Source organism: Dipteris shenzhenensis, chromosome 13 (assembly GCF_047967505.1).
Source record: "Dipteris shenzhenensis isolate YYH24624 ecotype China chromosome 13, Dip_SZ_1.0, whole genome shotgun sequence".
NCBI lineage: Eukaryota > Viridiplantae > Streptophyta > Polypodiopsida > Gleicheniales > Dipteridaceae > Dipteris > Dipteris shenzhenensis.
The window spans coordinates 40,130,904-40,156,330 of NC_141608.1; the positions used below are offsets into that span (position 1 = coordinate 40,130,904).

Genomic DNA, 25,427 nt, shown 5'->3' on the forward strand with positions numbered 1-25,427 from the left:
TTCAATTGGCGTTGCTCACACTGCACAAGTTGCCACGGAGTTTCAAAAGTTTTGTGACTACAGTCACTGCGGGTCAACGGACTAAGCCACTCACCTTTGAGGAGCTTGGCCCACTACTACTTTAGGAGGAGGCTCGAGAGAAACTCTTTACGCAAACTGACGAAAAGGCATTAGTGGCCGAAGACAAGCCTGGAAAAGGCAAGTCAAAGGAATTCAAGAAGTCAGAGGACGCAGACCGAAAGAAGAAAATGAAGTGCTTTTATTGTGAAAAGCTTGGCCACTCCGCCAAAGAATGCCAAAAGAAGAAGGCGGATCAGAAGCGGAAGAGAGAAGCCAGGATCAAAGAAGAGCCTAAGAATGATTCTGCCAATGTGACGACAGGACAGTTGTTTTTAATCAGTGAACATTGTTCAACATATGCAGTTAGTGAAGGAAAAGAGGGTTGGTATGTTGACAGCGGAGCTTCAAAGCACATGTCTAAAAAAAAGACTTGGTTCAAAACCATGGAAAGTACACACCCGGATTCCAAAGTTTCTGTCGGGGATAGCCGGACATGTCCTGTGAAGGGCATTGGTAGCATTCCTTTCATTACGACCGCGGGAGGGGAGAAGGATATCTCTGGAGTACTTTATGTACCCAACCTTTGCAAAAACTTACTGTCTGTAAGTCAGATGGACAAGAACATGTCAGTTCTCTTTGAGGACGGCAAGGTCACCGTGACATCCAAAGCAAATGGACAAATGGTGGCCCAAGGAGTCCAAGAAAACAGACTGTACCGCCTTAGTGCAATGTTGGTTCATGGAGACAACGTAAAGTCCAAACCTTGGCATGAGTGCTTCGGTCACGTCAGCTATGAAACCTTGGCTGAAATGTGAAAGTCGAAGATGGCGGATGGACTTCCACCCATTACAGGCAATGATGGTGTCTGTAGGGCTTGTCTAGAAGGCAAGCAGCACAGGGACAAGTTCCCACAAGAGGCCTCGTTTCGGGCCAGCAAACCACTTGAGTTGGTTCATGCCGACATTTGTGGCCCAGTGTCTACAGCATCATGGGCAGGATCCAGGTACTCACTTCTCTTTGTGGATGATTTCAATAGAATGACCTGGGTGTATTGCTTGTCTAAAAAGTCATAGGCTTTCGAGAAATTCAAGGACTGGAAGGCCAGAGTTGAAAAGGAGACATGGGAGAATGTCAAGATGTTCCGTACAGACAGAGGGGGAGAATTCACCTCCGATGAGTTCAACACATTTTGTCACAAGCATGGGATCAAGCAACAACTCACCACAGCACGTACATCTCAGCAGAATGGGGTAGCCGAGAGGAAGCATAGAACCACCACGGGGACAGGGCTTGCTATGATACGAGGGAGGAACCTTTCTAAAGCCTATTGGAGTGAAGCTGTCAATACAGCAGTACACATCCTCAACAGGACCAAGACGAAGGCCATCAAGGACAAGACTCCATATGAGGCATTTTATGGTAAGAAGCCCTCTATCACTCATCTTCGCATTTTTGGTTCTAACGCATGGGTGCATGTGCACAAGGAAGAGAGGACCAAGCTTGATTCCCGGAGCAAAAAATGTATCTTTGTTGGGTATAGCGAAGAATCCAAGGCCTATCGACTCTTCGACCCAGTAACGAAGCAGATCCTTATCAGTCGGGATGTCATCTTTGAGGAAAAGGAATCTGAACCCCAGGAGGAGCCTCAGGTTAAGGAGGAGGAGATTGTTCAATCCTTGAACCCACCCTGCCCCAGGTTGACCATCCAAGAGGTGGTGAAATCGGAAGCTGATATTCCACAGGGTACTGAGGAAGAGCAGGATGTTCCAAAAGCAGTTTCAGTTCCTCCTCCCACTGAGAAGCAGAAGAGGTTGCCCCAATGGTACCTAAGAACATTGAAAGACTCTCGGATCACCGATATACCTGAGAGTAGCAGTTCCAAATTGCGTCGGTCCCAACGTCTTAAGAAGACCCCATCCGTGAACTTTGCATTGGTGGCTCAGCTTGAAGAGCCAAGGTCCTTCGAGGAGGCAAAGGACGATCCAGAATGGCAGGCTGCCATGCAGGCAGAGATGGATGCTATTCTGAAGAACAATACCTGGGACTTAGTGGCCAGGCCCCCGCGACAGAAAGTCATCAGCACTAAGTGGGTATACAAACTTAAATTCAAATCGGATGGCAGCTTGGATAAGTACAAAGCAAGATTAGTGGTCAAAGGTTTTGCTCAGACTGAAGGCATGGATTTTGATGAAACTTTTGCTCCCACAGCTCGCATGGTTACTATCCGGACAGTGATTGCCCTTGCTGCCCAATTCCATTGGCCTATTTTTCAAATGGACGTGAAGTCCGCATTCCTTAATGGAACCCTGGAGGAGGAGGTGTATGTAGAGCAGCCACAGGGCTTTCAAGATCCAAGGTCCCCATTAAAGGTCTACAAGTTGAAGAAGGTGTTATACAAGCTGAAACAGGCCCCCAGAGCTTGGTACCAAAGGATAGATGTATTCTTTCAGAAGATAGGGCTAAGTTGGAGCCCTTCTAAGGCAAACCTCTACTTGTTCATTAAGAAGGGGTTGCGATTGGTACTCATCCTCTATGTTAATGATCTTATCTTGACAGGTGACCATGTCAAGAAGATTTCCCAGGTCAAGGAGCTACTCGTGACTAAGTTTGAGATGACTGACCTTCGGTTATTACACTACTTCCTTGGGATAGAAGTGAAGCAGGCCAAAGACAGGATCTTCATTTCACAGGAGAAATACTGCAGAGAACTTTTGAAGAGATTTCAGATGGAGAATTGCAGGACAGTAGTAACTCCCATGGAGGTCGGACTCAACTAAGTGTTCACGACACATCTCAGCCGGTCGATACTCCTTTGTACCGACGATTGGTAGGAAGCTTCCTTTACCTTACCAATACTCGACCTGATATTTGTTATGTAGTTGGGCTATTATGCCAATTCTCTGCTTCTCCTAGGAAGAGTCATTGGGATGCAGGTTTACAGGTGCTGAGGTATCTAAAGGGTACTTGCACCTACAGGATCACCTACACCAAAGGCATCGAACTAGGCGAGTTCTATGACAGTGATTGGGCGGGTGATGCTGACACCAAAAGATCAACAACAGGGTATTGCTTCTTACTTGCATCTGGTGCCATCTCTTGGCTAAGTAAGAAGCAACCCACAGTGGCCCTTTCATCTACCGAGGCAGAGTACAGAGCCGCATGTACAGCAGCTTGTGAGACACTGTGGTTGAGGTAGATTCTGGAAGACATGGACGTGAGTCAGGACGTTGCAACAGTGCTGATGTGCAACAATCAGAGTTGCATAGCCATTGCCAAGAATCCAGTGTTCCATGCGCGGACCAAGCACATTGAAGTTCATTACCACTTTGTTCGAGAGCTCATCATCGATGACGTGATCGAGCTCATGTACTGCCCGACCGCCGACAACTTGTCCGACCTCTTCACGAAGGCACTCCCTCGAGAATAGATGGAGCACCTCATCAGACGTATGGGGATTGGCCCACAGTTGTGACATTGAGGGGGGGATGTTAGAATCTCACTGTGCCCACCTGTGAGCCCCCGATTTGAGGGGACAAGGGGTAGTGAGAGGTAGTAGGGCCGGGGAGAGACCTAGGTAGGCATCAGAGGGCTGGTCGCAGCCTGCAACAGCAGGTATAAGGGGGCTCTAGGCCTCACATGGAGGCACCAGCAGTAGCACAGAGTGGCCGCCCAGGGCACCCTTATATAGGGGCCTGTGGCTGGCCAAGTCGGCCCAACCAGGGCCACCGACCAGGGCCAACCCTGGTCAGTTTATGGGGCCCTATGGTCGGCCACCAGACAGGGTAACCGACCCTGCTGGTCGGTCATTTGAAGGGGCCTGGGCAGAGCCTATAAAAGGCCCACTTCTGCATTCAACCCAGCATCCAGTACATTACAGAAAGCCCTTCTCCAAGGCAGTGTTCAGCACTCAGATCTGGGACAGTTTTGTGAGAGAGAGTTCATTAGTTTTCTCCAGTACCCTGCTGTGATTTGTATTGCTCCCTTGGAGCCATTTTCTGCCCACCATCCGGTGGATGAATATACTCTGTCTCTCCGTCTATACTTGCTGTTATTTCTAAGTGTGTGTTTGTTGCATCTGTGATCATCTATCTAAGTTGAGTGTGTAAGAGTTGGAGAGATCTTGGGTGGAGGATTGAGTGATTCATTCCCTCCTCATTCCTAACGCAAAGTACTGACTTCGGTCAGAGATACTTAATCCCGGTTAAGTAAACCTAACCTCGGTTAGGAAGACTTGGTGTATGCCAAGAGGGTTAACTGCGATTAACCAAAGAACCTTTGACTTTGGTCAGAAAGAGTTGACTTCGGTCAACAAGACTTGGCTTCGGCCAAAGCAAGTTGACTCCGTTCAACCTAGATCATTACCACCTCCGGTTGAAGAGTTCTAAGTGCCTTGACCCTTGGTCAAAGTCCTTAATCATGGCTAAAAAGGGTTGGCTTCGGTCAACCACAAAGTTAGTTATTTTATGTGCACATGTTTGCTTGGTGGGGACGCCCACAGAGGCTAGGATTAATCTAGAATTTATTTGCATGCAAAAGTGCTAACAAATTAACAATTAATGGGTGCCATGGCTCTATGCACTTTAATTAATGGTTATAGGTTCTAACTTCGGTCAGAGATACTTAATCCCGGTTAAGTAAACCTAACCTCGGTTAGGAAGACTTGGTGTATGCCAAGAGGGTTAACTGCGATTAACCAAAGAACCTCTGACTTCGGTCAGAAAGAGTTGACTTTGGTCAACAAGACTTGGCTTCGGCCAAAGCAGGTTGACTCCGTTCAACCTAGATCATTACCACCTCCGGTTGAAGAGTTCTAAGTGCCTTGACCCTTGGTCAAAGTCCTTAATCACGGCTAGAAAGGGTTGGCTTCGGTCAACCACAAAGTTAGTTATTTTATGTGCACATGTTTGCTTGGTGGGGACGCCCACAGAGGCTAGGATTAATCTAGAATTTATTTGCATGCAAAAGTGCTAACAAATTAACAATTAATGGGTGCCATGGCTCTATGTGCTTTAATTAATGGTTATAGGTTCTAAGAGGGATAGATTGCCCAAGCGCTACGGAGCCCAGTGGGTAGCCAGGAGATGTCAATGTGACCGGGGGCTATGAAGACCCTAGAGTTTACCCCTTTGAGGCATGTAACTAAAATCTAGCTAGGTGTTAGTTACAATTTTGATATTTGGCATGTTGCCAAAAGAAATGAGCTGAGAGCTATTTTATCTCATGTATGATTTTGTAACAAAAACAGCCCGTGAGCTGATTTTGTAATCTGTACTCAGAATTTTCTGAATAATAAAGACCTTCAGGGGGGTCCAGCCCGACGATTGTCCTGAGCCCTAGTGTGCTTGTGTGGGGGGGGGTGTGTGTGTGTGTGTGTGTGTGTGTGTGAGAAAGAGAGAGAGAGAGAGAGAGGAGATGAATTCTCAGCAGCAATTGGTTCAACCAACAAAGCGTTGGAATTCGGGAAGATTTGTTGGGTGTTGCATATGAGTGTTGCATAAATTCTCAGCAGCAATTGGTTCAACCAGCAAAGCTTTTGAATTTGGGAAGATTTGGAGGGTGTTGCATCTGAGTGAAAGGAATTTCCCACGGTTCAAAAGAGGGAATTTCAGCCTCAGAAGCCGAGGGGTAACCTAGTACCGAAAGCCTTCAAGGGTACACCCCAGTTTTCCCCTGAGCAGATAGCCATTTTTCACAAGAGGGGAAATGCTTCAGGTGTGGAAAGGGCGGGCATGTGGCTGCCCAGTGCCTGAGAAACCTTCAGGTTCTAGGGAGCAGAGAAAGCCACCAGGACAGCAAAAGCCGATGGTAGGAGGAATTCCAGACATTTTGGGCCAAGGAACAAATCCAGAGGAAAGAGAGTTGCTGCTATCTTGGGGCAAGATAAGAGACCAGCAGGCGCTAATATTGTTTGATCCCGGGGCTATAGATAACTTTATCTCAGAGGATTTAGCCTTCAGGCTAGGGATAAAGACGGAGGAGTTGGGCAAGGCTCTGGATGTTGACCAGATGTTCTATGGGAACCCTGTGCCATTGATAGGGAAGCTCCATCTTCATGTACAAAACTATGCAGGAAGACTTCTTCATCTCCCCAATAAAAAATCATGACGTGGTTTTGGGTATGCCTTGGTTCCATCCCAAGGCAGTGAAGCTAACTCTTCCTGAGAGAGTGCTTGAGTTTGTACATAAGGGTAAAACGCAGCGTGTGATTTCTAGGAATAGAGGGGAGACCATCCCCATTGTATCAAATATTTCAGCTGGAAAAGCAACAACTATAGTTTCAGCATATATGGTTTTTATAAAAGAAAGGAATGTTGAAATGCATGCTGAAATGAATGAGGCAGATAAGGATATATTTCAATTTCTTCTAAACTTTAAAGATTGTTTTTTTGACGCTTTGCCGAGGGAGTTACCTCCTGCGAGACCTGAAGATCATGGTATAGAACTCATTCCTAATAGTGAGCCACCTAATAGGCCCCCATACAGAGTTAGTGCAACTAAGCAAGAAGAAATTATGACCCAGGTGTAGGACTTGTTGTCCAAGGGGCTGACTCAGCCCAATTCCTCTCCATTTTGCTCCCCTGTACTGCTTGTACAAAAGAAAGATGGTTCATTTCGTATGTGCGTTAAGGATCGCGCACTGAACAAAATGACCATCAAGAACAGGTTTCCAATTCCACCCATCGATGATGTGCTGGGCCAGTTAAATGAAGCGTCAACTTTCAGCAGGATAGACTAAAAGACTGGTTATCACCAAGTGAGGATACAGCCACAGGATGTGCACAAGACAACGTTTCGCACTACCTTTGGGCTGTATGAGTATTTGGTGATGCCTTTTGGGTGGACAAATGCCCCGGCTACTTTCAACAGAATGATGGATCATATCTTTCAACCTTATACACAGTTCACAGGAACCTTCTTCGATGACATCATTGTCTTCTCTAAGTTCGAAGAAGAGCACAAGGAACATCTTGCTATGGTTTTCCAAGAGCTGCAAAATCACCAACTCGATGCTGCCAATAGCAAGAAGAGTGAATTCTTTCTAAAAGGGATCCATTATTTGAGGCATATAAAATCCAAAGATTTTATGGATGGATCCGGCAAAGATCCAAGCCATTCAGGAATGGCCAGAGCTGCAGACTGTGCATGACCTCTGTAGTTTCCTAGGCATGTGTTCTTACAAAAGATTTATCATGCATTTTGCAGATATAGCCGCTCCACGTCACAACCTTACCAAGAAAAATACAGCTTTCAGATGGGGATTTCCATAGAAGAAAGCATTCACCGCACTCAAAGAGAAGCTAACCATAGAACCAATTCTGACAATTCCTGATTTGTACCAGCCATTTGATGTGGATTGTGATTCCTGTGGGGAGTGTGCTGGGGCTGCATTGCATCAGAATGGTCATGTAGTGGCCTACGAGAGCAGGAGACGTCGGGATGCAGAGAGATATTTGGGAATCTATGCTGGCTGTAATTCATGCCTTCCATACATAAAAGCATTATCTTTTGGGTGCAAACTTTACAATTAAGATAGATCACCAAAGTTTAAGATATTTTCATGACTCAGACTAAGCTCTCCGAGAAGCACATGAAATGGGCAAACATGCTATCAATGTATCATTTTCAGATTGTCCATACTCCAGGAGCTCAGAACAAAGTCTTGTCTCGAAGATCCTAGGTGAAAAATGTAACTATTGCTTATCATAGGGATTTGAAAGACATGAGGGAGCAATATGCTAATGATGCAGATTTTGGTGAGACTTTACAGCAAGTGCAAGAGGGGCATTCCCTGAAAGATGGGTATCTAACAAAAGATCACTGCCTATGCATCACCCAAGAGATGAGGAATTCTTTTTTGGAGGAATGCCATGCACCTCCCTATGCTGGGAGGAATTATAACAACAACTCAAGCACTAGAGAGGTATTTCTTTTGGCTAGCAATGCGGAAAGATATACATCAGTTTGTTATAGAATGCCTTACCTATCAGCCTACTTATGCCTCTTCCCGTGCCCCAGGCAGCATGGGAAAGTATTGCAATGGACTTCATTTTTTATTTGCCAAGATCAAAGTCAGGGACTGATGGAATTTTGATTATCATTGATAGATTCAGAACGCAAGCTCATTTCAAAAAACTACAAAGGCAGGCACAGATCTTTAAGCACCATGGTATGCCGAAGTCCATTGTTAGTGACCGAGATCCCAGAATGACCAGTCTATTCTAGAGAGCTCTTTTTGATAATATGGGGACGAATCTGAAATTTTCTTCTTCTTTCCATCCTCAGACAGATGGTCAAAGTGAGGTAGCAAATTCTACAATGTTAGGTTTACTGAAATGCTATGTGGTTGACCAAAGTTCAAACTGGGAAAAGTACCTACCCCACTGGTGGAGTTTGCATATAATTATACAGTTCACAGCTCCACAGGGAAAGCTCCCTTTGAGATTATCTATGGGAAGGTGATTCTGCCACCCATCCTAAGGACCAAAGATGAAATATTTACAGCTGATCAGCTTGTCAGAGACCTCCAAACAGCTTTCAGCCAAGTCCGGACAGCAATAGAAAGGTCTAAAAAAAACATAAGAAGGCTGCAGATAAGCGTAGGAGACAGTTAGATCTCAAGGAAGGGGATTGGGCGCTTTTGAAGTTCGAGAAAGCTAGGCTCCGCAAGCTAAAGGGCAAGCAAAAGTTGTATGCAACGCAAAGCTATCTCCCAGATACTATGGCCCTTTCAGAGTTACAAAAGAGATTAATGAGGTTGCATACAAGTTGGCATTGCTAGAGCATTAAAGGATTCACAATGCCTTTCATGTGAGTCTTCTAAAGAAAGTTCAGGGACCGGAGCCTTCAGAGCCAATAACAGAGGATCCACTAGAAGTGGATGAGAGCTGGAGGAGGTCCTTCAGCCAAAACAATCGATTAGCTTGCTCGTTCGACATTACTCCTGCGGGCGCCATGGACCTGCTCAATGCCACGCCCGTGTGCCACCATCCCCATAGACCAAGCCTCTAGACGATTAATGCTATTCGGCGAAATAGAGGGTGGTGCCTTGTCTGATGCTTACGCTGCGCAAGTACCTGTTTAACTCCGCCTCCACCAATCTCTGTCAATTGCAATGGCGCACCACCGTTGTTTCATCGCCGTTCTGTGCTTGCAGACCTTAATCTCTCTAATTCGTAAGGTTAGACTCACTCTAGGTTAGTATGTTTGGTTTAGCTAGGTTAGTTGGCTCACCTAACAAGCTTGGTTAGATTAGCATGGTTGTGGTTAGGTTTAGTTAGTCTGGGGGTAGGTTAGATCGGGTGTTTTTCTTCTCGACTAACCACTTTGGACAATCTTTCTTCCTATGCCCTGCAATATGATGGCAATGGAAATTTTGATGTTTCATGTGGTATCTTTTTTGTTCATCAGGCTGTAAGTAACCTCACATACTCTTTCTCAAGAGGTGGGCCTTCGTAGTTTGGTGGAAGGATATCTTTGCTGCACTTTTTGAGAGCTGAATATTACAACCATAAACATGGTGAGTACCCATGAGCAAGAGAGCTCCACAACTCCTCAAAGGAGAAGGCAGGAAAGCCTTTATGATCCAGCTAGTGTACAGCTGCAAGGAGCACAAGAAATGCCTTTTGAGCAGGCCACACATGAAGCTACAACTGAGCTCAATGGTAGTTCTAGCAGTGAGTCAGATGATGCTACTGTGTTGAATGCACAGCTTGCAAGTGCAGTGACTGCTTTGACTCAGCTGACTCAAAATTTGGCTTAGATTGTGGAAACAAATGCCAAGAAGAAGAAGAAATCAAGAAAGCACAAGCACGGAAAGAGTGAGTACACACATGTAGCAGCTTCTCATGGCGGACCGCACACTCATGCATCAGTTTCCCATGAGGGACAGCCATCAAAAATGACTCAGAAAGTGACTTCCAAGAGAGAGGAATCCCCCAAAAGAGCACTTGAGAAAGAGTTACAAAAAGTATAGCCAGTGCAACAGTATGAGCAGCCAACACAAGGCCTTGGTTTGGGTACTTCTACTCCTCAAAATAATAATGTGCAGTCCATAAATGTGGCTCAGCCACCTCATCCATATTTGAGGCAGCAACCTGAATATTTTGGTATAGATTCTATCTTTGATGCTATGTTGATTTCACCGCCACTGGGCATAGAAAGCAAGCCATGTATGACAATGTAGGAATGCAACTAGGCATGCAGGCCATAGCATATGCTCCCATGCCTAATGTTCAGCCAAGCATGGCTCTCCCTAGTAAAGGGAATGTTGCAAAAATACAGCCATCTTTGGGACAGCCAATATCAAATGTATATAAAGAATTTAAGGATGGTGGTTCTCATGTCAAGTTTGAGACATATAATGGAGTACAGGACAGGTACAAAGCCCTCACATTCCTTCAATAGTTTGATGCTGCATTTCTTGGGGGTTTCTTTATAGAAGCATCCAAGATGAGAAAGGTTGCCACATTTTTGAAAGGCAATGCACTTAAGTGGTAAACCAACCTTATGCTTCATGGAGATGCACCTGCTACTTGGCTGGAATTTAAGCAGTTTTCTCTTCTACTTGGCTTACTCCAACTTTTGAAGTTGAAGTACTTTCACACTGGCATGACTTGTCATACAAACTTTGCAAGAATCTTGATGATTACACCCAGAGGTTTTGGGATGTTTTGCTGCCATTGAGCTTTTACATGCATGTTTCTTTGAAAGAGCGAATAGAGAGGTACTGTTGTGGATTGCCTAGTGAGCTACGTGATTATTGCATCAAAACCAAGGTGGGTTCTATGACTCAATTAATTGAGAATGCAAGGATAGCATATGCATGGATGTAGGAGAAGAATTTGGGCTTTATGGACAGCAAGAAAGAAGACAGCAAACGCGTTGCCAAACACCAGGATAAGGACATCAAATCTGAAAATAAAAATTATGGCAAATGACCGTTTCAATAGGGAGGAAAAGCCCAATTCAAAGCTGGTCAAAGGCGTGGACAGCCTAATAAACAGCCCCGTACCAAGTTATCTGATGAAGAGAAAAAGGCACTCATGGAGCAAAACAAATGTTTTATATGCAAAGGAGAGGGATACCGCTCTTATGATTGCCCATCCAAGAAAAGAGACAGGTCAGATGATGATAAGAATGGTGATAAACAGGCTGATCGGAAGGGCAAAAGGCCTAAACCTTCCGTAGGACTTCTTCTAGATGTGATTGGGAGTTTGCTACATGCACATGATGAAGAGGAAATGAAAAAGACTGAGATGTGTAGAGCATGGGGGAAAATTAGAAATCAGAATTGTTTGTTTTTCTTTGATTCTGGGGCAAAGGCAAATTTCATAACTCCTGATATGGCAGGAAGGCTTGACATAAAGCCTAAGGAAATGGGGCCATCCGGCATGTGTGATATGGCCAACCTTGAACTCAACACACCTATCACTCCTATCATTGGCAAGTTAAGGCTGCATATCCAGGGACATTAGGATGCAGAGGACTTCTACATTATGCCTTTGCCAGAGTGTGATGCTTTGCTTGGGATGCCTTGGATGTACAAGGTGGGGACTGATGTGCAAATGAGAAACAAGAAGATTTCTTTAACTCATAGAGGAAAAAATCATGTACTTGATGTAAAGTTGAAAGGGGACTCCATCCTTGTAGTTTCAGCTTCTTGTATTTCCAATGTAGTAAAGTGTCATATTTCAGCGTACTTGATTTTTGTCAAAGAGGACAGCCAACCAGTTCAGGAAGGCTCTACTCTTTCTGCTTTAGATAGAGAAAGGGCTGCTTTTATTTCAGATTTTCAGGATTGTTTCTCAAATGCACTTCCTCAAGATTTACCTCCCAAGAGGCCCGAGGATCATCAAATTGATATAATTCTAGGAAGCTCACCGCCTAATATACCTCCCTATCGTGTCAGTAAGGCACAACAGAAAGAGATAATGGCACAAGTGAAGGAACTCTTGGAAAATGAATTAATATAGCCAAGTAATTCTCCTTACTGTTCCCTGTGTTGCTTGTGTAAAAAAAGGATGGCAGTTGGAGAATGTGTATTGATTATAGGGCTTTGAATAAAGTCACAATTAAGAACCGTTTTCCAATTCCACACATTGATGATATATTGGATCAGTTGGAAGGTTCCTCAATGTTCAGTCGTATTGACCTTAAAAGTGGATACCATCAGATAAGGATACGGCCTGAAGATGTCTACAAGACTGCCTTCCGCACTTCATTTGGCTTATATGAGTTCCTTGTGATGCCTTTTGGTTTGATTAATGTACCTGCCACTTTCAATAGAATGATGGATAGAATTTTTAATAGCACACAGAAAGTTTGTGGGCACTTTCTTCGATGACAGGATGGAGTCAAGTTGGATCCTACTATCGGAGGTTTATAAAGTACTTTGCAGAAATTGCTTCTCCCTTGCATGCTTTACAGAAGAAAGCTGTATCGTTTCGGTAGGGACTAAAGGAAAATGCAGCTTTTGAAGAGCTGAAGCAAAAGTTGTGTTCTGAACCCGTTATTATCTTGCCAGATCTTGCAAAACCCTTTGCTATAACTTGTGATGCATGTGGGAACAGCATAGGAGGCACTTTGATGCAGGATGACAGAGTGGTTGCATATGAGAGTAGAGTTCTCAAAGATGCTGAATTGTACTTGCAGACATACGAGAAGGCAGTGATACATGCTTTGACCACATGGAAACATTACCTTCTTGGAGCTGATTTTTATGTGCAGACAGATCATCAGTCACTTAGATATTTTCTCACGCAGAGAAAATTATTTGAAAAGCACATGAGATGGGCTAACTTCCTCTCAATGTTACATTTTCAAATTGTACATGTGCCGGGTAACAAAAATGTCGTGGCTGATGCACTTTCCAAGAAACCACAGCCTGAAGCAGTCTCCAAGAAACCGAGTGTTTCAGCAGTGAGCATTGCTACAACAATGTGTTAGATGTGATGAAAGATCGGTATGTAATGATGCTGATTTTTCAACTATTTATGATCAGCTTTCTGATGGTCAAAGGCATGATCACTATATGTTGAAAGAGGGTTTCATTTTGATGCATGGACGACTCTGTGTCACTGATCAGATGCGACAGAAAGTCATAATGGAAAGTCATGCTCCTCCATATGCAGGACATAGGGGGATTACAGCAGTGGAGCAATACTTTTATTGGCCATCTTTGAGGAAAGATGTGGAAGAATATGTGAGAATATGCATGGTTTGTCAGAAAGTAAAGTTTGACAAGTAGAAGGCACCTGGGTTGTTACGCCCTTTGCCGATTCCGGATAGACCATGGCAAAGCATAGCTATGGATTTTGTGTTTGATCTTCCACGTACTCCTATTGGACATGATGGATTGTGGACAATAATTTGCAGGTTTAGCAAACAAGTCCACTTTGGGCCAGTTCGAAAGGAAATTACAGCAGATCAAATGGCCAAATTGTTTCTGCAGCATGTCTTCAAGTATCATGGGATGCCTGAGTCCATAATCAGTGATAGAGATCCGAGGATGACCAGCCTCTTTTGGAGAGGGTTGTTTGAAAATATGGGCACTGCGCTGAATTTTTTGTCATCTTTTCACTCTCAGTCTAATGGGACAATCGGAGCAGGAAAACTCTACCATCTTGGATATGTTTAAATGCTATGTCTCAGACCACAAAAGCAAATGGGAGAATTATTTGCCTTAGCTGGAATATGCTTATAATAATACGGTGCACACATCCACAAGTAAAGCACCTTTTGAAATAGTGGAAGGTGCCAGGAAGATACCTCCCATTTTGCATACAAAAGAGAAAATCTTCGAAGCTGGTCGTTTTGTGGAAAGCCTTGAAGAGGCTTACAAGAAGATCAAATATGCCTTGCAAAGAAGTCAGGACAAGTGGAAAAGAGCAGCAAATAAGCACTGCAGGGAATTGGTATTCACAAAAGGTGATTGGGTTTTGCTGTGTTTTCAGAAGGCAAGGCTGAAAAATAAGAAAGGCAAGGAAAGGTTGTACACAAAGCAGAACATGCATTACTATGGGCCTTTCCAGGTTTCCGAAAAGATAAACGAGGTAGCTTACAGGCTGAAGTTGCCTCCGCATTGGAAGATACATAATGCCTTTCATGTGAGCTTGTTAAAGCAATATCATGGAGATGTTCCCGAGGATTTACCTGATAAGGTACAACCTGAAGTGGAAGAACAGGATGAACTTTTGGTCCCAGAGCCGATTCTGGCACACAGAGATAGAAAGCTCAAGGGTAAAGTTATCCGTCGCTACTTGGTAAAATTTCAAAATTACCCATCACTTGATGCGAAATGGATGGCAGATTCACCTGGAATATTGCAGCTTTACCTTGATGCTTTCCAGTTAGAGCCGACTGCGGTGGGCTCCTACAGGTAGTTCAGCAGAGCAAGCGTCTGGAGCATTACCTGGTGTTCGAGAGGGAGGTAGCACCTCCATTCCCTCAGTACAGACGGGCTCACTGTGATTTCATGAGGTCGCTTGATGACACTGTATGTTCCATCTGAGATACTGAGCTGACAGTATTTCTGCTGTGAGACTTCATGATATTGATGCATCTTGACTATTGATCGCCGAGGATCACATAGATTTTGAGCAGTGTATATGGATGGATGCATGCCTCTCCTAGCCATATTTTCATTGTCTCTGTATACTATGGCTGCGACTTTCTTGTATACTCTTTCATGCTATATTTCATGCTCACTCCTGTGTTTTGGGGCAGCAAACTGTTGTTTGCTGTTTCAAGAGAGGGGTATGTCACGGGGGCGTGAAATTCTAAGTACTTTAATGTGCTACAAGATGGTGACAACTTTGGTTTTAAAAGTCCAAGCGTGGGCTTAATAATGTGTAATTAAACGCGGCATGGTGCCTAGCACATAAGCGTACTTAATCCCTAGGCCCAAAGGCATTCCAAGAAATTAAAAGAGTGGTTGTTGGGAAATGATGATGTGGCATTTTTAATGGGCCCCCTAGAGGGCCATGTACCTTCAGTGGCCCCCCTAGAGTTCCAGGTGGCTCTAGTGCCTTCTACATGCTCCTTTGCCATTCCTGGACCTTCCTGGGCCTTCTAAACTTCACATGTGTGGTTTTCTCTCTCATCTTCTCCCTTTATTGAGATTTTGGACTGGTTTTTCAGCCTCCTTCAGCTGAATTCCGTTTTTCTTCATGACTTCTCGCCCGTTTGGATTCCTCGACTTCTGTTTGGCCCGATGGCTTCCCCTCTGCCTCCCCTTCGCAGTGATATGCCTTTCCCTCCGTGCGTTTGGTAGAATGGGCAGAGCTGAGCACTTCTTTTGCTGGTCGAATTTGCAAAAGTGGCTTTTTTAGGACCTTTTTGCTTTTGCAGCCTCTTGGGCCTCTCCTCTTGCAAAGCTACAGCTTTCTATTGAATTTCGAGTGGTCCCACGTGCTGGTTGACTGGTTTTTCTGAGTTTTGGAGGACTTTCGGGCGATGAAACTTCTCCAAAACCTTCTCAATGCATTCCTCTCTGAAGCACGCTTCTTTTAAGCCCAAGAACTCCCATTTCTTCACGACAGAAGTGCTTCTTTTCGCATTCTTCAGTGGAATTCTTGTTGGTCGGCTTTTGTAAATGCTCTCTCTTCATGCCTTTGCACTCCTCTTTGGCTGAGAATGCAATTGGGCGTTGGCTACTATGTCCTCTTGGCGATTGAGGACTTGGTTCGAGTTTTCAGGGCTTGGTGAGTTGTGATTTTGCTACTGCAATTTCTTTTTGCCATAAGCTATTGGTTGGCCTTGTGTGCCGCCTCTTTCTTGGTTCACAGGTGCCCATGTTGTGCTACATGAGTCATTCTTTGGTTGGGTACTTTGCTGATTTTATTTTGGAGCTTTGAAAAGCTTTGTGAATGCCATTTGGAAACCACTCAAAGAGAGTGCAGCTGGGGTATAGTGTGATTGCATCTGGACAGCCAATGGAATTGCACTTGGAAAAGAGAATGCCTTTGGGTTGAGCCTATGGGTTAAGTGCACTTATGTGATGGTGTTCTATGCTTGAAAGCCTTGTGAAGGCTCAGTGAATTGGGGCTGCGTGCTTAGTTGCAGGGAAGGTCTCCCAGATGCAACTTGTAATCATTTCACTATGAAATATAAAGAAATATCGAAAGGGGTGCCACAGTGTTTGGGGCCAATCGGGTGCACTTGTCTATGTTTGTTGAGTAGGGGCATTCTAGCCTCCATTTCTTTTTCAGTGGTTTTGTTTGTGAACAAATGGGTAAATGCTAAGTGGTGATTATGCAATGGTTAATGGTTGTGATATATGCTTTGTGAGCTGTAAATAAGTGCTGAAGTGATTAAAGGTTTAGTTCACTGCCCTCTGAGTGATTAGAGGCCGGTTTCATAAGGATCCTTACGGAGGATCCTTACTCTAGGTATCCCATCAGCCTTGGTTGTCTCTGTTGCAGTCAATGGCATTCCAGGGAGGGGTGGGATCTCAACAACCATGCCGAAATGCTCCCCAATAACAGAAAGAAGTCGATGGTAAATCTGGGGAAGCCCAGGAAATCTGATGAAGAGCGAAAACTTTTCCTTATCTGCCTCCACTGGGTCGTAACGAATATTGAAGGCGTCAAAGAAAATCTTCTTGTGTCCCAGGTGTAAAAACTGAGCTTTGAGCACGGTGCTCGTAGCCTTTGGAGTGTCAAAAACAACCTGGAAAAAACCTCGTCCTAGAAGACGAACATCTAAAAGTCGTGGAGTGAGGTCTGGGGGAAGAGCTGGAAGCCTAGGAAATCTGATGAAGAGCGAAAATTTTTCCTTATCTGCCTCCACTGGGTCATAATCAATATTGAAGGCATCAAAGAAAATCTTCCAGTGTCCCAGGTGTAAAAACTCAGCTTTGAGGACGGTGCTCGCAGCCTCTGGAGTGTCAAAGACAACCGGGAAAAAACCTCGTCCCAGAAGACGAACATCTAAAAGTCGTGGAGAGAGGTGTAGGGGAAGAGCCGCAATCATCCAATCTCTGGCTTGGGATCTGGAAGGGTGAGACCTGAAGATGCGTGCGATCAATGTGGTAGAGCATTCAATCTCTACGTTCTTCTTGAGCTGCTGCAACTCGCCTTCAGAAAATGTAAAAGTTATTGCGGCAAATAGGATTGGCTGATGGAGTATTCATCGCCAATCGAGGTGAGGAGGCCGATTCGAACACTTTTGAGGCTCTGTCCGCTCCAAAAAGCGCTGCGGGAGAAGGAAAGAGGGGGGAGACAGGAAGCAAAGAAGGGGATGGGAAGAGGAAGAGGGTAGAGGAGAGGGCTGAGGCAGGGGGAGAGGAGAGGGAGGTAGATGAGAGGGCTGAGGCGGAGGGTAGGGAGCGGGGGAGAGGAGAGGGCTGAGGCGGGGGGTTAGGGAGCGGGGTAGAAGACAGGGGGGTAGAGGAGAGCAAGGAAAGGGAGGAAGAGGCAGGGGGGGTAGGGAGTGGGGAAGAGGGGGGGACTGAGGCATAGGGAATGGAGCGGGGTAGAGGGCAGGGTAGAGGCGGAGGGAAGGGAGTGGGGTAGAGGGCGGGGTAGAGGGCGAGGTAGGGAGCAGGGTAGAAGGCTGGTGTAGGGAGCAGGGTAAAGGGCAGGGTAGAGGGCGAGGTAGGGAGGGGGGTAGAGGGTGGGGGTAGGGAGCGGCTGAGAGGCAGGAGCAGGCTGAGAGGGGAGGGGGCGGGCTGAGAGGCAGGGAGGGAGCAGGCTGAGAGGGGAGGGGGCGGGCTGAGAGGCAGGAATTTTGAAGATTCTAACCATGTTTAGCTAAAAAATACTAATTATTTGTGATTTCAACTATTTGTTTCAGAGATTAAGAGATAGATTGGTGCCAATTCAATAATTTCAGAGATCTTCTTCTGAGATTGATGAGTTTGGGTCTCTCTTTACCTGTTTTTATAAGGGGCTGCCAGTGGTTATGTTTCTACAGTTTTCTACAGTTTTACATGTTGAGGTCTCCCATTTTTCATTCGTTGGGGAGATCATTGCATATGTTTTGGACTTCCTAGAATTTCTAGGCTACCTTGGGTTCTGTTGGAGGGTCTGCATTACTATTGTAATTGAAGTTGAGAATCATTGCAATAAAGAGATTTACTTGATGCTGTGTGTGAAAATAGAATGATAAGTGAGTGGATGTTCATCTCGAGATAATGGCTATTTGAAATTCCAAGTTTGTTGAGTAATTTAACTGGAATGTGCGCTTCTATATGAGCATAGCATAAGACAACATCAGCACTTGTTTTACATTGATATCTGAGTTTACTTTGAAGCACCTAATACCTTCTTCACAGGTAGCTGGTAGTTGCTGGTATCTTTTGGCATCCCAACGAGTTTCTACTTGTCTCATTACACAATGCAAAGGATTGAAGGGCTGCAGTCTTAATTTTTTGGGCTGTTCTCATCCTATATCATACAAAGGCCTAGTAAATGATACGCCATGGTCCGTGTTGAATGTTAACCAAACTGCATTTTCCAATTGCTTCATTGAAACTAGTTCATTTATTAATTATGGTATCTATCAATGGGCTATACCTCTAGTGATAGGGCAAGCCAACTGGCCTTCAAAGTTTTTACTTCCAATCTTTTGGGGTGTGATGACCTTTAGGTATGTTCTAAGCTCATTCAATCTATTGTAGATAAATAGTTTCATTGATGCTCAATTTCATGCAATGGTTGAACAAAGGAATTTGTAAGAAAGAAGCAAGGAATATTGTGGGGTTGAAGTATGGAAATTGCATGTTAATCATTTCTTATGTAAAGTTATGAATCAGATTCTACTTGATTTCTTGACATCAGAGCAATACAATAACTCAAGAAAATGATCTCTCTGTTGCTTGTCTTAGCTCCTTTGGTAATGCATTGGTACCAAGTGATCAGTCTTTGGAAGTGGCGTTCTGTATTATAGTTGTAACATGTGGTCTACTCCTCTTCACGTTACTTATTGGAAATATCCAGGTATTACTGAGCAAGACAAGTTCTTCTTTAAGTATTGTATCTTTCATATGTGATTTGTTTCTTTTTGTGTTTGGCTACATCTAAGTACATAAATCTTTTCCTCTGCTGCATATTGCTGATATTAAGCTTATGTTATTACCTGGGCATATTTTCTCCTTGAGATAGGTATTCTTACAGGCAATCACATCCAAGAAGGAAGCCATGAAGTTAAGGATGAGAGATCTAGAATGGTGGATGCGACGTCGACAACTCCCAACACGGTTGAGACATCGGGTACGAAGATATGAGCAGCATCATTGGGCTGCAACACAGGGTGTAGATGAAAAGAATATAATTTGCAATCTACCAGAAGGATTGAGACGTGACATCAAGAGACACCTTTGTCTTGACCTTGTTCGTCAGGTAATTAATTTTTGAGCAACTAGAATGGATCCTAACAAAAAGAAATAAAAAAATCTGGAAGAGTTGGAATAGAAGCTTCGATTTTCTATCCTTGCCCTTAAATTAATTTGTAATCTTTGCAGGTGCCGCTTTTTGAGCAGATGGACAATCTTGTCCTTGATAACATTTGTGACCGAGTTAAGCCGCATCTTTTCACGAAGGGGGAAACTGTAAGTTTAGTTTCTCTCCACTATATTATAACATTAGGAGCATCCTCAAAATTTTCTCACAAGTCAGCGACATTGCCCTTTCGACATGATCCTTGGGGCCTTAAGAGTTATTGTTAGGTCAGGATAATTACTGTACCATCACTCACAAAGCACTCATCATGGTTGCACAACTCCACTATATGGATAGGGTTTGATCATAATGTCACAGGGACCTCACACTGAAGCATCTTGGCTGCTAGTATGCCCTAGGAAGTTGTGGACTATAAGGCATAGGTCAATGACAAAAATCTAGTTAATGATGGATCCAATACTTCATTGAATTATTGTCATGATGTCTCACTGAAATCCAGTCATCCCTACTTTTTTGTGACCTTTTTTGGCACTAATGATATGTTGTAATGGATCCAAATCAAAATCATGTAGGATCAATCAATGAGGGAGATCAAAATCTATCCTCCAATACCTCTAAATGGGCATCTTACTTGTTTGCAAGATTTTTTAAGCATCTTCAACTTTTCCCAATACATGTATCAGCCTTTTGATGTAGATGGTGATGCTTGTGGAGAGTGTGTTGGGGCTGCATTGCATTAGAATGGTCATGTAGTGGCTTATGAAAGCCGGAGACTACGGGATGCTGAAAGACACTTGGGAATCTATGAGAAAGAGGTGCTGGCTATGATTCATGCCACTAATACATGAAAGCGCTACCTCTTGGGTGCCGATGTTACTGTAAAGACTGACCACCAAAGTCTGAGATACTTTCCTACATAGACTACGCTCTCAGAGAAACACATGGAATGGGCAAATATACTATCAATGTATCATTGCCAGATTGTCCATACTCCGGGAGCACAGAATAGAGTGGCTAATGCTTTGTCTTGAAGACCCCATGTAAATAATGCGACTATTGCCTATCACAGTGAAAGACATGAGGGATCAATATGTCAATGATGTAGATTTTGGTGAAATATTGCATCAAATGCAGGAGGGGCAGTCTTCACGTTAGTATTCCTTGAGAGAGGGGTATTTAATCAAGGATGGTTATTAGCTAGCTATGCATAAAAAAATACACCAGTTTGTTACGAAAGACTTTACTTGTCAAAAGGTCAAATATGACAGCCGGAAGGCACTTGGCCTACTAATGCCTCTTTTTGTGCCTCAGGCACCATAGGACAGTATCACAATGGACTTCATCTTTGATTTGCTACGATCAAAGGCTGGAAATGATGGGATATGGACAACATAGACAGATTCAGTAAACAGGCCCATTTTATTATGGTGCGAAAGACTATTAAGGTTGATCATATGGCTGAAGTTTCTATGGCCTAGATCTTCAAGCACCATGATATGCCTAAGTACATTGTCAGTGATCGAGATCCGAGGATGACCAGCTTATTCTGGAGAGCTTTATTTGACAATATGGGGACGAACTTGAATTTTTCTTCCTCTTTCCACCCCCAGACAGATGGCCAAAATGATTTAATAATATGGGGACGAACTTGAATTTTTCTTCCTCTTTCCACCCTCAAACAGATGGCCAAAATGAAGTAGCAAATTCAACAATTTTAGATCTTTTGAAACGCTACGTGGCTGACCAAAAATCAGATTGGGAAAAGTACCTTCCACTTGTGGAGTTTGCATGTAACAATAATGTTCACAGCTCCACAAGGAAAGCCCCATTTGAGGTCATTTATGGAAAGGTAATTCTGCCACCTATCTTGAGGACTAAAGACAAGATATTTGCCGCTGATTAGGATGTCAGAGACCTCCAGACAGTTTTCAGCCAGGTTCAGACAGCAATAGAAAGGTCTCAAGAGAAGCATAAGAAAGCGGCAAAAAAGCACAAGAGACAGCTAGATCTCAAGCGAGGGGATTGGGTACTTTCGAAGTTTGAAAAGCTAGGCTCCGCAAGCTTTAAGTCAAAGAGAAAGTATATGCCAAGTTATCTCCCAGGTAGTATGGCCCTTTCAGGGTTTTAGATGAGATTAATGAGCTTGCATGCAGATTGGAACCACCAGAGCATTGGAGGATTCACAATGCATTTCATGTGAGTCTTTTAAAGAAATATCAAGGGCCGGAGCCTACAGAGCTAGTAATAGAAGATCCACCAGAAGTGGATGAGCTGGAGGAGACCCTTCAACGATAGCAGATTGTGTACCATACTGTATGCAAAGGTCCTTAAGGCATGGAATTTTACAAGTACCTTGTAAAGTTTAAGAATTATTCGGCAATGAATGCCAACTGGATAGATGAAGACATGTTTCTGATTATCCACAGCTCCTGGATATTTACAAGGAAGCTTTTTAGTTGAGGTCAAGTGAATAGAAGCGCGGAGGGGAAATCATCAAGTTGTAAATACTCCAAGTCAAAGTTCGAGCTGACCATTTATTTGATCATAATTGTAGAACTCTCTATTAATTTAATTATGGTCAAAGAGTTATTTTTCCATTGGCCAAAGCATTGACTTTGGTCAAAGATACTTAAGTCTGGTTAAGTAATCCAAAACCTTAGTTAGGAAGACTTGGCTTAAGCCAAGAGGGTTGACGACGGTCAACTAGAGCATTTCAAAGTTGACTTCAGTTAGAGAGTGTTGGCTTCGGCCAAAGCTTGGCTTTAGCCAAGCGTTGACTTCGGTCAACCAAGATATTTTTGACTCAGGTCGGAGAGTTTTGGCTTTAATTAAGGTGCCTTGACCCTCGGTCAAAGTCGCTTAATTACGGTCAAGGGGGTTGACCTTGGCAACCAGAGTATATTCTATATTATGTGCACATGTTTGGTTGGTGGGGATACCCAAAGAGACTAGGATTAGTCTAGGGTTTATTTTTGCATGCAAGCGCTAACAATTAATGGGTGCCATGGTTATGTGTTTCAATTAATTGTTGCAGGTATCAAGAGGGGTTGTAAACCTAAAGCCTTTTGGACCTTAGCAAGCATTTAGGAGATACTCCGTATGACCAAGTGCTGTGAAGGCTTCAAAGTTGGCCTTTGAGGCATGTAACTAGGATTTAGGTTAGGAATATGACAAGTGGCATGTTGCCAAGAAAGTGAGAGCTGAGAGCTCTTTGTAAAAAGGATTTCACGTATGTTGAAAATCTCAGCTTGTGAGCTGAGACTTTGAACTCAGAATTACTTTGAAATAAAATCCTTTGGGGGTTTCCAACCCGACTTTGTTCTTGGACCTAGTGTGCTTGGAGAGAGAGAGAGAGAGAGAGAGCACTCAAGTATTGCAAGTGCTACGCCATTTCGCGAAAAACCATTTGCTTTAAAAGGATTACGCATTGAGCTCAGCGCAAAGGATCTGTGAACAAAGCATATGCATTGAGCACAATTAATTGTTAGACTGCCTAGCCCGTTATATGAGTTGACTTTTATTGTCCATGTGACTGCTGCTGATTTGAGGGTGAAACAATAGCCGATAGTTGAGCGGCGAGTGTGTGAATCTCCTCCCCAGTCGGAATCACTCTAGCATAGTAACTGGATCCTAAGCTGCCTTGTCTGATAGAATAATCCTCGATTCCGCGTACCTTGGAGGTACCTGAGGATCCTCATGCCTACATCTTCTTTGGCATCTACATAAAGGAGTTCAACAGCCCCTTGGAGTAGCTGATTTCCAACGTGGTATTGAGCAACCAAATCAGTGATCCTATTAGCTTACGATACTGACCTGCATCCACCGGCTCACTAGGATCATACTTAGGATCCATGGGGGGAGAGATAATCTGGAAAGATGCCAGAAGCTTGAAACCTCATTTACAGCAAAAGACTGTCTCTGGTTGAAACCATTGCAAACAGCTCTCTCTCTCTCTCTCTCTCTCTCTCTCACAGCACACTAGGGCCCTGGACAAATCGTTGGGCTAGACCCCACCAAAGGATCTTTATTCATGAAGAGAGAAAATGATTACAAAACGTTCTCAGCTCATAGCTGTGTGTTCAAAATCCAAAACGTGAATCATTTACAAAGAGCTCAAGGCTCATTCATTTGGCAACATGCCACTTGTCAAAACAATTAACTAAATTTTAGTTACCCGCCACAAAGGGCAAAGCTGTAGGGTCTTCATAGCCCTTGGTCAGACGAAACCTTCTAGCTGAGCGTAGAGCTTCAAAGTGCTTGGGTTCTCAACCCTGCTTGATACCTGCGATAATAAACTAGAGCACACAACTATGACACCTGGTAATGGTTAGCGCTTTGCATGCAAATAATAATCTGTAGACTAATCCTAGTCACTGTGGGCATCCCCACCAAACAAACATGTGCACAAAACATAGAACAAATTTCTTGGTCAACCAAGGTCAACCCTCTTGGTCGTAAGTAAGGGGCTTGACCATCAGTCAAAGCTCCTTAATTATGGACAAGTCTCTCCAACCGAATTGGTGCACCTTGGTTAACGAAGGTAACCCTCTTGGTGTAAGCCAAGTCTCGTTGATCGAGGTCAACACTCTTTGACCGAAGTCAGCGCCCTGGTTCTTTGGTTAACCTTGGTTAACCATCTTGGCTGAAGCCAGATCTTCCTAATCAAGGTTAGGCTTACTTAACCGAGGTTAAGTATCATTGACCGAAGTCAATACTTTGACCAAATAAATACAAGTCTTTGAACATAATTAAATAAATGAAGAACTCAATAATTATGATCAATAGATGGTCAACTTGAACTACGACTTTGGAGTATTTATAGCTTGGTGACACCCCCTCGGCTTCTATTCAGATCACCTCAACTGAAAAGCTTCCTTGTAAATATCCAAAAGCTGTGGATGATTAGACAACATGTCTTCATCCATCCATCCAATGCCGAGTAATTCTTGAACTTTATATTATATGCCCCAAGTAATGGATCTCTCCCAGGAAGAATTCACTCTTCTTGCTGTTTGCAAAGAGTTGATGATTTCGTGGCTCTTGGAAAACGGTACCAAGATGTTCCTTGTGCTCTTCTTCGGACTTAGAGAAGACAATAATGTCATCGAAGAAGGTTCCTGTGAACTGTCTGTAGGGTCAGAAGATATGATCCATCACTCTGTTGAAAGTAGTTGGAGCATTTGTCAATCCAAAAGGCATCACCAGATACTCATACAACCCAAAAGTAGTGTGGAATGCTGTCTTATGCACATCCTGAGGCTGTATCCTCACTTGGTAATAACCACTCTTTAAGTCTATCTTGCTGAAAATTGAAGCCCCATTTAACTGATCCAACACATCATCAATGCGTGGAATAGGGAATCTGTTCTTGCTGGTCATTTTTGTTTAGTGCGCGATAATCGACGGAACATACGGAAGGAACCATCTTTCTTCTATACAAGCAGTACAAGGTAGCAAAAAGGAGAAGAACTGGGCTGAATCAGCCCCTTGGATAGCAAGTCCTATACCTGGGCCATAATCTCTTCTCGCTGAGTTGCACTAACTCTATATGGGGGCCTATTAGGTGGCTCACTTCCAGGAATGAGTTCTATTCCATGATCACAGGTCTTTCAGGAGGTAACTCCCCTGGCAAATCGTCAGAAAAATACTACCAGGAATGAGTTCTATGCCATGATCTTCAGGTCTCTCAAGAGGTAATGCCCCTGGCAAAGTGTCAGAAAAACAATCTTTAAAGTTTACAAGAAACTGAAATCTATCCTTATCTACCTCATTCATTTCAACATGCATTTCAACATTTGTTTAATAAAAACCATATATGCTGAAACTGCAAACTTTATTGCTTTTCCAACTGAACTATTTGATACAATCAGGATAGTCTCCCATTTATTTTTGGCAACCACATGCTATGTGTTTTTCCCTTATGTACAAACCCCAACATTCTCTCAGGAAGAGTCAACTTCACTGCCT

The 25,427-nt window shown here is 43.8% G+C and overlaps 1 protein-coding gene across 1 annotated transcript in view; it reads left to right on the plus strand.

The window, feature by feature from the left end:
* LOC147895394 (cyclic nucleotide-gated ion channel 2-like) overlaps positions 1-25,427 on the plus strand; it is a 72,198-nt gene that overhangs the window by 20,060 nt on the left and 26,711 nt on the right. Inside the window, exons 5-8 of the mRNA XM_087383574.1 lie at positions 18,335-18,648; positions 18,887-18,998; positions 19,164-19,400; positions 19,523-19,609. Of these exons, the coding sequence (XP_087239700.1) occupies positions 18,335-18,648; positions 18,887-18,998; positions 19,164-19,400; positions 19,523-19,609 (750 nt within the window). The remainder of the gene's footprint in view (positions 1-18,334; positions 18,649-18,886; positions 18,999-19,163; positions 19,401-19,522; positions 19,610-25,427) is intronic.